Source organism: Engystomops pustulosus, chromosome 2 (assembly GCF_040894005.1).
Source record: "Engystomops pustulosus chromosome 2, aEngPut4.maternal, whole genome shotgun sequence".
Lineage (NCBI taxonomy): Eukaryota > Metazoa > Chordata > Amphibia > Anura > Leptodactylidae > Engystomops > Engystomops pustulosus.
Window position 1 is genome coordinate 90,838,151 of NC_092412.1, and position 13,060 is coordinate 90,851,210.

Below are 13,060 nucleotides of genomic sequence, written 5' to 3' on the forward strand. Positions count from 1 at the left end.
ACACATGTGAGTGACATTAGTTCATGTATATAATACACCTGTGAGTAACATTAGCCCATGTGTACAATACAACTGTGAGTGACATTAGTTCACGTATATAATACACCTGTGAGTAACATTAGTCCATGTGTATAATACACCTGTGAGTGACATTAGTCCATGTGTCTAATACACCTGTGAGTGACATTAGTCCATTTGTATAATACACCTGTGAGTGACATTAGTCCTTCTGTATAATACACCTGTGAGTGACATTAGTCTATGTGTATAATACTCCTGTGAGTGACATTAGTCCATGTGTATAATACTCCTGTGAGTGACATTAGTCCTTCTGTATAATACACCTGTGAGTGACATTAGTCTATGTGTATAATACTCCTGTGAGTGACATTAGTCCATGTGTATAATACTCCTGTGAGTGACATTAGTCCATGTGTATAATACTCCTGTGAGTGACATTAGTCCTTCTGTATAATACACCTGTGAGTGACATTAGTCTATGTGTATAATACACCTGTGAGTGACATTAGTCCATGTGTATAACACATCTGTGAGTAATATTAGTCCATGTGTATAATACACCTGTGAGTAAAGTAAGTCCATGTGTATGATTCACCTGTGACATTAATCTGTGTTTAAAACACCTGTGAGTAATGTTAGTCCATATATATAATACACCTGTGACTGATATTAGTTCATATGTATAATACACATGTGCATAACATTAGTCCATGTGTATAATACACTTGTGATTGATATTTGTTCACATGTATAATACACCTGTGAGTAACATTAGTCCATGTGTACAATACAACTATCGCTTACAGGTGTATTATACATAATACTCCCCTTACTATTTTTCAGTAATACAAAGATTGTTAGTTATGCAAGAAAATCATTACAGTCCAATTATGCTAATCATTAATCATCATGTCATTAAATAAAGGGTATCATTTTGTCCCAGTCGGACAGACTACAGATGACCCCCCAAACCTCCGCCCAAGCCCCCCTACCGTCCAGGCTTTGGCTGATGCCCCAGACCTCCCCTGTCCAGACTATGGCTGACGCCCCAGTGCTCCCTTATCCAGACTTTGACTGATGTCCCAGACCTTCCCTGTCCAGACTTTGGCTGACACCCTAGATCCCCCCCGTGTTCAAAGTATCGCTGATGCCCTAGACCAGAACATGGCTGACACTGTCCCCAGACCAGACTATAGCTGATGGCTGAAGCCCCAGACCCCAGGCAGCGGCGGATTAAGACAACCATGGGCCCTGGGCTGTATAAAAATTGTGGGCCCTCAACTGGACTTGAATTTTACATACATAGGTATCGCCTGTTACCTCTGATCCCCTGCTATATTCAGTTCCATTAATTAGAGGCAAGTTTTTAAAGAGGCTCTGAAAAATCTGCTAACACCTTCACGCAGTGTTGCCAGTCCACATTGAGGGTGCAGTCACACAGTGTGCACGGATGAGGACCTCGGTCTGATCGCATATTTGTTTCCACTGAAACCCATGCGATCATTAACCAGCATCCGGTGCATTTAAACAATAAAAGCCATGGGTGCTGGTTACCTTTTCCATGGAAACGCATATGCAATTGGACCGTGGCCCACCCCCCAGTGCTTGGTTACACAACACTAGCGGCCGTGTGACTGCACCCTCAGAAGGCAAACCTGACTCCCTGAGACTGTCTGAATTGGACACTTTGAATAGTCGGTGCCTACAGGACTAGTAACTCACCGGTGATGCTCTACTCTAGGATCAGGAGAACTTCATTATTACTTCTCCTGGCAGTGACTCCTGCCGCTTTATTCGCCCCCAGTTGTCTCCCACACACAAACCTCCCCCGTGTGGCCCTACTCATGAGTTATAATATATGCTATATTCCTCTTGAATAAATTGTCATATAGTATCCCACTAATTTGATAAATATATAGCGCTTCAGAGATTCATTATCCTACATATAGTCCCCCAGAATAAGTTACAGTATATATAGTATGTACCATGTATATATACTGCACCCCCTAATTAATTAATCCCTACCCACACACCAACGTAATAGTACGTCCATGAGAGAAGGTACTTTCCTCAACCAGATGTACCATTAAGTTGGGCTTCTGGCACCAACTCACAAGCGGAGATGGAACCAGAAGCAACGGGAGTCAGCTGTATATAACAGCTGACTCTCTACTTTAACATGGTGTTAACCACTTACACGCCACGGTCAAGCATGTCCATGGCTTGTAAGGGGCTTCCCCCTAGGGATCGGACTCCCCTGTGCTGCTCTTCCAATGCTCTTCAGGGCAGGGGTTTGGGCAGCCGAGTGCCCCTGGGAAGCCAGAGGCCCTGGAAAGTCCCCCATACTGCCCATATGCTCTCCTTTAAAATATGAATGAGCATTGGTAAAATGAAAGCTACACTGTAATTGGTTGCCATGGGCAACTAATAACATTTTTAGGACCCTTCCACACTTGCGTTTTTCACGCGCATTTTCTGCGCATGCTTTTCACGCGCAGAACTTGCATTACACTCTGACCCATTGTAATCAATGGGCTTTTTCAGACTTGCATTTTTTTTTCACGCACACACGTGCCTTTTATTAACGCCATACAAGTCCATGGAGATGCATCAAAAACGCATTGCACTCTGAGACACATTAAAATTATGGGGATTAGCCTAAGGGGCTCCGGGCTCTTTAGGTGTCAATTGAGCCTGGAACCCCTTTGGCTCATTTGCATAATTTAAAGACCTTTTTTTCTTAAAAACAAGGGTATAGAAAGCTTAAATAAGAGTGGATTTTGCCAGAGGGGGCACACACCAGTATGTCAGTGTGCTGGGTTTACACACATTGATCCCGGTACTAGATGTCCCTTAAAGGGCACCTACCACCACGAATCTACCTATAAAGGTAGATCGGGTGGTAGGTGGATGTATGGGACGTGAGGATAGCCCTTTTTAGAGCTAATCCTCACGTCCCCGCTAGCCTAGCATAAACTTTATTGCTCTAATATGTTAATTTAATTAAGCGGCTACCGGGGCGTGGAGTAGCCGGACAGCCGTGGAGTAGCCGTGCAGTAACTCCGGCCTCGTTCCCGACATCGCGCATCTTGGCCGGAGTTACTGCGCATGCGCAGAACTCCGGCTTCTCGGACGAGGGCGCGCAGCTGCCAGGAGCTGCGCGCCGAAGATCACAGGGTAGGCGGGGGAAAGCAGCTACTGGGGCGTGGAGTAGCCGCGCCGTGTAGCCTCGTGTCCGGCTACTCCACGCCCCGGTAGCCGCTTAATTAAATTAACATATTAGGGCAATAAAGTTTATGCTAGGCTAGCGGGGACGTGAGGATTAGCTCTAAAAAGGGCTATCCTCACGTCCCATACATCCACCTACCACCCGATCTACCTTTATAGGTAGATTCGTGGTGGTAGGTTCCCTTTAAGGTAACATCCCATAGGATCACTCCTATTAGTGATCTGTTTACACAGATATGCAGAGACAATGCACATTGCATTTTCTCTGGATGTCATTTACCCCTCTGCTCCCACAGTGCTCAGTATGATATATATTCTCGTGGCTGCTATGACAAGACACTGATAATACCAGCCATCTGTCACAGTACAGGATCAGGCTATAACACAGTAGCACACACTGCCCTAGGAATGGACAGAGCTCACTCCCAGCCACTACAGAGGGTCATGTGACCACAATTAAGAATGTTATACTAACTGAACTCCGGTCATATGACCGCCAGGAGCTGCAGTGGTGAAGAGATGGGAAGAGGCTGAAGCTTGAGGTGCACCAGAGGTAGAGGGCAGAATAGTCCCTTGCGGATTTATCCACATGGGACTTTTCTTTGAGGAGTAAAACTGCTTGTACTGGTGTAATTGAGACTTCTGATTACAGGTGTATTATACATCATGGACTAATATTACTCATAGGTGTATTATACAAAGGAACTAATATCAGTCACAAGTGGATTGTACACATGGACTAATGTCCCTTACTGGTGTATTGTACACATGGACTAATGTCCCTCACTGGCGTATTGTACACATGGACTAATGTCCTTTACTGGTGTATTGTACACATGGACTGATATCATTTACATGTGAATTATACACATGGAATAATGTCACACACATATGTATTGTACACCTGGATTACTGGCCCTCACAGATGTATTGTACACATGGACTAATGTCACTTACAGGTTTGTTATACACATGGACTGACATCAGGTGTAGAGTACACAAGGATTAACGTCACAGTTGTAGAGTATAGAAGGACTAATATCAGTCACAAGTGTTTTATACACACTGATTAATATCACTCACATGTGTATTGTACACATAGACTAATGTCACTCACACGTGTGTTGTACACATGTAGTACCTATGCCAGTCGTGTTATCTTCATTTTCCTAATAAATATAAGACATTGTAGCAACTGCCTACACTGGAAATGTTGCATCTCGCATGAATGAGAATGTTCTCATAATATATAACACCCCTGGACACTTGGTGTATTATGACCTCATAGCATATTGTTCACCACATATGAGTCTGGAGCAGCAGCGCCCTGGGGTACAGGTGGAGACACTTGGGGTGCACATCCTGTCTCCCCTGCACTGCGCTTCTTGTTGTGTCTGTGGCTGCTATGATCTTACTCTTTCTTCTCTCGGCGGGTGGATGTGCAGCATGTGCGCCTGATTTGGCCCTTGTTTGGCCCAGATATGACGCTTTTGTTTAAGTTGTGCAGGGGCTTCCTGTGTTTCCCGGCCCAGATACGTTTGATCTCCCTTGGAGGAAGCTTTCATTGTATGGGAATGTCTGGCCGTAACAAGGGTCCATACTCTTCACACTGTGAAACGCTGATTTATAATGTCTTCCTATAATCTCTAGATTAGGCTGGGGAAAGAGCCGCTCATGATGCGCATTCTCTCTTTATGCGGATTTTTAGCACCACCATTCAGCTGCACAGCTCCCTATGTCACTTGTAGCCTGATCCACTTCCATTTAATCCATGTCGGTATATAATTGTGAAAAACTACAGAACTGATACGTTTAATAAATATTTACAATGTAATGTATAACTTGTTGTAGCTAATTGATAGCTTATGTTAAATATTCTGTATAATGTAGGGCATATAATATATAAAAAAAGAAAATATCATGCATAATCAGTGATTATAATTATTTCGTGTAGTAATTTATATATCAGATACATATCAGTTATATATTACACACTGGGTTCGATTACTTACATACATATTGTTATCTGTAAATATTTATTTAATCAAATCCTTTGAGAAATATATATGAAATAACAGTAATAATAACAGCTAAATGTATTTGCAATTATATATAGACAACTTGTGTATGATATAATATGAGGTGTACTGACTATATAGTAGAATTAACAGAAATTAAATGAAATTATATATTGTGTACATCGAATGTGACATTTTATGCATTTTACATGTGTGTGTGTATAATTTTTGCAGCAATCCAAACAAAAACTGTATTTTTATTACTTCCCGGTAAAATTGCAAATATGAAATATATTAACAATATTTTTATATTACGAAATTTGTTATGACCAATTGCGCCACCTAATGTGCGGGTATATAAAGGTAAACGGTGTATATCACACCATTACCTGGAAACGTGTCTTTAAAAAGCATAATTATGTTACTTCATATCATCCAAAATATCCATAGATTTCAAACTTTCGATTCAAACTCAAATTATATATAAGTAAAAATAACTAATCTGAAGGAAAAAAAAATAGTCAGCCTTATTGCCTCCCAACAACATAGCCAAAATGCATAGCCTGCCTATTGTACAGAAAGTACTGACCGTGGGCTGTGATGTCGCTTATTAGCAGCTCTGGACCTCAGCCTTCTTCATTCCCCGGATCAATATCGGATCAGTCTGCTCTAGCCATGAGCCGGAGTCTGGTCACTGCATGGGGCTGACCTTTCACTAGTCTCTCCCTACAGGTCAGCCAGCAGCTCTCATACCATCCACACACAACACAACTTCAAGGAATGTATCTTGACAAGTAGGAAAATTAATTTCTGAACGTTTACAGTGAAGTATATATAACATGTGTAACCAATATAGCCCTTCTACGTGCTCTGCCATTGTACACCGGTATCAATTTATACAATATCCATGTTTCTCATAATAAAGTGTTGAGATGATAAAATATCACATTACGATATGATTTTGCATGTGCTTTATATATATAAAACAACGATCAGCATTTTGGAGCCTGAGGAGATAGAAATAGCATGAGAAATCCTTGACAATAAGGAAAATGCTTATTTACTATAAAGGCTAAATAGGGGTTCAGTCAGTAGTACCTCTTTAAAACCTGTCCTTGTCATATGGATATCATTTATTGTGTTCAGTGTTGTGGTGAAGGCAGTAGCAGTATTATTATATGAAGTGCACACCACACATACACACTTTTTTGCTTTGTGCAACTCAGTGAGATATGACCAGATAAACAATGACTAGAATTAAGACATATCCCTCTCCTTCAAAGCATTATATTTATAATAACGCCACATGTGTACAGATACCTATCATTTATTATATAGTTTATTGATAGCTACAGATCATATATAAATCATGGTGCTTCAGATCTTGTTGTTCTCCTGAAATATACATGACCCTACTGTGTGGAGCCAGGCACTACAGGAGCTGTAGGTTGTTGACCATTCCCAGCATGTAATAGAAATGTGTAGGTGTTTCAATTATTAATAGGAGGAGTAAGGGGATATGTGTTGCTGACAGATATTTGAGAAATAGTCATCACAAGTGTGTGGCATCGTCATCATTGTGCAGGAGGCAGCGGTCAATGTTTGTGACTGCCCCAGAGCAGAATATAATTTCATATCAATGTGCGATTCATTTGGCGCAGAATACATTCCAACGAACCCTAATAAATGGAATATAACCTAAAGTGAGATTTACGTGAAGGGAGGACAACAGACTTCCTGTCAACTGCAATAAGCTTCTTCGAGTTGCAGAGGATTTTTGCTTTACAGCAATGCATATGGTTATTGACAATAATTATTGTTTCAATAAAAAAATAACTTAATATGCACATACATATAAAGATCATTTGATTTACAATAATTGATAGACTGCTAATTGAGAGCATCCAAGTATGGAAAATGCAGAAGGATCACACAAAATGAGCCTTGTAGTATACCCTAACGTAATATATAGAACGTGATAAGTTCAATATGGGGAATAGGAAATCAGAGAGAAATATTTATATGTAAAAGAAATTGGTGCATGATGTGTCAGTGCTCTGAATGGATGGCGCGTATATTTCCTGCATGGGACTGTAGCACAATTGAGCCCGATCATCATGATGAGAGTGGCATGATGCCTGTGCGGTAGCTGGCACCCAGCATAGTGCAGCTCAGCACAAAGCAACTCTGCCTCCTGTAATCGATCAGTAACCTCAGTGTATGTAGCAGTGCTGATAATCCGTGCTAATAGAGGCTGTCCGCCTAATGTCTGTGTCAGCCATTCACTGTGATGTGTGTGGACGGCTCGGATTTGGAAGAGGCATGAAATGTCACTGTCAAGTTCAAGGTCACGGTCAGCCTGGATCCTGCAGAAGTGCTACATAGCAGCTGCGGCTATGTCATGTCTACCCATGTGAACACTGCATGGCCAACGCTTTATTTATAGACTATATTGGAAATTAAATGGCTGCAGAACAAAAAATATATAAAAACATAAATGATGTAGTTCTCGACTTCCCAATCTGCAAAAAAATAGTGTATCAATGCAGTTACATAAACGTCTTTTACATACCAAAAACGTTAGGGGTGTGGGTCTGGAGGACCTCGTCTACGCTTATATTTTTAGATTGTAGTATCTTCATGGCAGGGCTGTGCTGCCTTTATTTTCCATTTTGTATTGAATTGTAGTTTACTAATATTTTTCCACATTTTACAGGATGAAGTCGATGGCACTGAATTGTCAGTTTTTCCGATTGAACGTTGAAGGTTTATATTAATAAAATTAATAATGACATGCTGAAAACGTCATCGTATATTACACACAAAAAAAATATATAACCTTAAAAAAAAGGCATTTATTTTATTATGACATTTGATATGGTCAATTACTCGATTTTTTTTAATCTATATCTTTAACCATGCAAAATGTTCCCGTTTTGTTCAAACTTTCAGAAATGTTTTGACAGGAAAAAAAAAAAAAAAATCCTCCTTCATTTGCAAAAGAAAAAAAAAAAATAGTTGATATTTACTGCTTAGATCAGAAGTCAGACAATTTTTATGCAGTTTCAACACAATTTATTATAGGTCTGTATGCATGACTTTCAAAAACGGCACAGAAATGATGAAACCACTTTAAATAAGAAAAAAAAAATCTGAAAACAGTTTCCGCTCACAATTGTACATATTTATAATTCAGAACCATTCTTTATAAATAATGTTCCTCTGTAGCAAGTTAATAGCATAATTTAATTACAACTGGATAAATATGGCGAGGTCTATGTACAGGGGTAGAAGAGATGCAGACTGCACGATGTTTAGTCCCCTCTGTCCTTCATACAGTCAGCAACGAATGGATTTTGGAAGAGTACGAACAACAAATTCACGTGTAACATAAAGTGACATTCACAAGCTTGGGTCAGAGCCTGCCTTGCAGAGCCAGAAGAAACAGAGTGAAGACTTTGGCACGGAGTTTTATTATTTCCCAGCCCAGTTGCATGGAAATTTACAATCAGGTTTCCTTTAGAGAAGAGGGGGGAAAAAAAAAAAGACACAATACCAAGAGCACAATACAAAAGAGGAAATAAAATAGGATAAAATCAACTCTTTCTTCACCTTAAGTTAATGGAGGAGGCAAGAGATAAAGTCCATCACTTATCCTGTAGCTGGATAAAACTTCTGTACAATCGTTTGAAACGTCCTGTCCCTTCTGAAGGGGGCGCTAGCTATGTACATGGGGGTCTGTAGAGTAATATCACTCGTTCTTTGGGGTAAATATTGGGGGAATAAATAGAATATGTTAGCTTCTCTGTCTCTTCATGCTTCATTGTCAGAACTGTGCCTGTTCCTGTCCACACACAGCAGGAATCTAGCTGGTAGATGTGGAGAACTACATTGTCTCTGGTGGCCTCCAGCAATGGCTCCTACACATACCACTCGTTGAAATTTGATGAGAGGGGTCCCCCAGCCCCGCTGGTGACACTGTGCACTCCTGATACTGCTGCTGTAGCTGGGGACAGGTTGGTACTTTGGGTCTCAGTATTGGGGGAAACCAGACCTGGGGGGGTGGAGGATTCATAACCAGAGCTGGCAGCGGGTGAAGACTCTGACCCTTGAGGAGAAGACTCATGCACCTGAGGAGGAAGGAAATTATGTCAGTTTCACATGATGTGAAAAGTGGCAAGTTCGAATTTTGTTCCTACTACATAGACATTATATGAACAGACAAATCAAGTCAATTATTATATGGTCATTAATACTGCAAGGCTTCATCTCCTCCATGTCCAACAAAACATCAAAGATTAGGCCTTTACCTTCATGTGTTTCCTTAAGGAGCTGGGGTGGGTATAGGACTTGTCGCACATCTTGCACAGATAGGGTTTATCCGAGGTGTGGACATGCATGTGTTTCTTTCTGTCGCTGCTGTTAGCAAATCTCCTGTCGCAGCCTTCAAATTCACACTGGAACGGTTTTTCTCCTGAAAAACAAAAAAATACCCCATCACGTTATAGATTACATTCAATGAATCGGTACAGATAGTTTAGTAACAAATTGCAATATTTCCTCCAATGGCATTAGAATTAATGAAAAGGGGATAATTTAGATAGAAAACCATTTCCTGCGGCAGTGAAGGTGGAGGGGAGGTAGAGACCCTCCCAGCAGTTTGGAAATAGATGCTAATTGTGGATTCATTTGCAAACTGCTCACAAGGAGATTGTTCTGCTGATGTTCCCAGGTGGGGTAAACAAGCAGCTTGTAAACGGGGAAAGACATTAAAATGCATCCATTTGATTTTCACAGCCTCCCCCTTCCCCCAAACACTACATATCCAAATGTTATGTTGTTTGGAGCAATTTAGAGGTGTGAGCGCTCAAATATCCTCCATTTGGAGGGAATCCATTTAGCATTAAATTCCATTAGCACTTAAATTGTTTATAAGCGACATCTGCTCGGATAGAAGGAATGTAATGCCGACTTTCCATGGAAAGACATGCCCTTCATGCTAAACCTTGCTAAATCCCGTCTAGCACCTAGCAATCCTCACACATCAAGATAAGATTTTCTGCTTTTTTCCCCCCAATCGCAAATATTTACAAACACTCCATCCAAAAATGTATCACCTATCCGAAGAGAAATAATGAGTAACTAAATGTAAAATTATAAAAACAAAACTATTCGCCTATCCACCAATTAAGAAAGGCAGCTCATAATCGTGATATATATATATATATATATATATATATATATATATATATATTCTTAACGCATAATATAATTATTTGTTTTGTATTTGCATGGCGACATGGAACACCACATTTTGCCTCTATTATAATTAACGATTTTAATATTCACATGTAAATATCTTTTATACAATGAATGTTACTGGGACTTCCTGCAATAAACATCTTCCTGCTAAATTTCGTTGCTAACAAAAGTCTAATATATTACTACAAGAAATAATATTTCAATTAAAATGTGTTATAAGATTTTACCACATGGATACACGATTTCTAGATCTCCTGGGTGAACCTACCTGTATGAGTTCTCTTGTGGATTTTTAGGTTCTCGGAGCGGGCAAAGACCTTGCCACATCCAGGGAAGGGGCACGGGAAGGGCTTCTCCCCTGTGTGCACTCGGATGTGGTTGACCAGTTTGTATTTGGCTTTGAATGGCTTCCCCTCCCTGGCGCACTCCTCCCAGAAGCAGATATGGTTGCTCTGCTCGGGTCCCCCCACATGCTCCACAGACACATGGGTCACCAGCTCGTGCATGGTGCTGAAAGTCTTGTTGCAGCTTTTCTTGGGGTTACTGAGTTGCTCGGGGTCTATCCACTTGCAGATGAGCTCCTGCTTGATGCACTGCTGCCTCATGTACCTGAAGAAGGCCCCAGGGTGGTGATGATGGTGGTGGTGGTGATGGGCTGCCATGTTCATTCCCATGTTCATGGGGCCATACTGGTTGTGGATCTGGGCTGTATAAGGGTCTCCTCTGGGGCTGGACACCTGGCGGTATTGCTCCGTCCTGCCGAACACCTCCCCGGGAAGCCCCAGCCTCATCTGGCCGCCCAGTGCGTTTTGGGAGGCGGCAGCGTGCTGCTCATGGATGCCGGGGAAGAGCAGGTGTCCCTGCGGGTGCTCTCCATGCGAGAGCTGGTGATGGTGGGGGTGGTGATGAAGGCTTCCTGCTGGGGGGCCAAACAAGCTGTGCTGCCCCCCTCCTGCAGCCGTAGCCCCCTCTGCAAAGCCGCGTCCCCGAAATAAGAAGTCCCGCGGGCTGTTAAACGCTGCGCCCGTGTAAGCCGCATGAGGAGCCAGGGCAGCCGCCGGGTACCCGGCCTGAGAGGTGAAAGCCGAGCTCTGCCCCGGGGGGGACAAGTCATGTGCCCCGCTGCCTCCTGCTCCCCCAGCACCACCAGATCCACCTCCGCTGCCGCCGCTTCCCCCGGATCCGCCACTGCCGGGGTTCAGCTTGAATGCGCCCATGTGCGCCGGCTCCACAAAGCTGTTCTGCGCCAGACTCAACTCCCGCTCCTGCATCTCCGCAGCCGCTGCCGCCGCCGCCGCCACCGCGGCATGGTGATGGTGGTGATGATGGTGATGCCGCGCAAACGTGCCCACACCCAGGGCCGGGAACTGGGGACCGGCGTCCAGCAGCATCTCTCCTATCACAAGTGTTATATAGGGGCAGAGAAGTAGTCACAAGTAGCCGAGCAATGATAAAGATGAGTCCCCCTGTATCCTGGAGCAATCACTGCACCTCCCGCATCATAAGAGTCCTCCTCCAGACTGAGCTCTCTGCAGTGTGATCTGCATCCCCTGCATTCAGCCCCCCCTCCTCCTGCCTCGTCTCCGCAGTCGGGGAACTGGGCTCAGAATCCCCCCAGATGAAGGCTCGGGCGGCAGATGCTCCTGTTTCTCGTCTTCTTCTTTCTTTAAGTTGCAGCTCAGGGTGTAGGAAGGAGGGGGAGTGATGGGAGGAGGAATCTCGGGAAGGGGGAGGTGGTGGAGCACAATACAAACAAGCGGAGCTGCAGCAGACAAGTGATCTCAGAGCAGCGGCACATGGCGGGCGGGGATCATTGCTCTTCTCCTTCCCGGGGCTCGTCCGATCAGTGGCCGCGGTCAGTGCGGGCTGCTTTATGTTTTGTTTTTAGTGTATTTTCCCTCCTCTCTACTCTCTGACTGGCCTGCAGTGGACGCCCCCTTTAACAGCTGCCTTGGCCGTGCTCTGTCAGCTAGCCCATTGGCTGCACACAGTGAAGACATGTTTGGAGCTCTTCCCAGTTCTCCCGCCAATCAGGTGCACAGGCAGGAGCCCCCTCCCCTGGAGCTTCTGCGATCTATTGGGGAGACTCCTGTGTGCCCCTCTCCACTAGTCCGGCACAATCATTACATTGCATTGTCTGAGGATTACAAGGTGAAAGTTTGGGAAACGAAACAAGACTCCCCATTATATGGCTAATCCTCAAATCTTAATACAAAGCAAAGGTTGCATCATGCAGTGTCAGATCAATACATTCATTCAGACGTAGGAGCTGCCAGGAACTGTCCACATCTACATCCGTGTTATCACTGCCTGACAGCATTATCAGTCTACATTACAGCTTGTCCCATGTCATATGTGAAATAAAACCTGGTTCTCATTGTGGTGTTTATATCGCATCATTCCAGCAGCTGATACAACCACTAATTCTATTTACTAGCACAACTCAGGAAGTGATATATATATATATATATATATATATATATATATATATATATATATATGCAATGAGGTTATATATCATATATTTATCT

The 13,060-nt window shown here is 42.9% G+C and overlaps 1 protein-coding gene across 1 annotated transcript; it reads right to left on the bottom strand.

The window, feature by feature from the left end:
- Positions 1 to 8,319: 8,319 nt before the first annotated feature.
- On the bottom strand, positions 8,320 to 12,453 carry ZIC2 (Zic family member 2). The gene is made up of 3 exons (XM_072135509.1): positions 10,798 to 12,453; positions 9,578 to 9,741; positions 8,320 to 9,397 (listed from the first exon to the last, which is right to left on the bottom strand). The coding sequence occupies exons 1-3, from the start codon at positions 11,918 to 11,920 to the stop codon at positions 9,188 to 9,190; spliced, it is 1,497 nt and encodes a 498-aa protein (XP_071991610.1). The 5' UTR covers positions 11,921 to 12,453; the 3' UTR covers positions 8,320 to 9,187.
- Between the last annotated feature and the right edge of the window lie 607 nt (positions 12,454 to 13,060).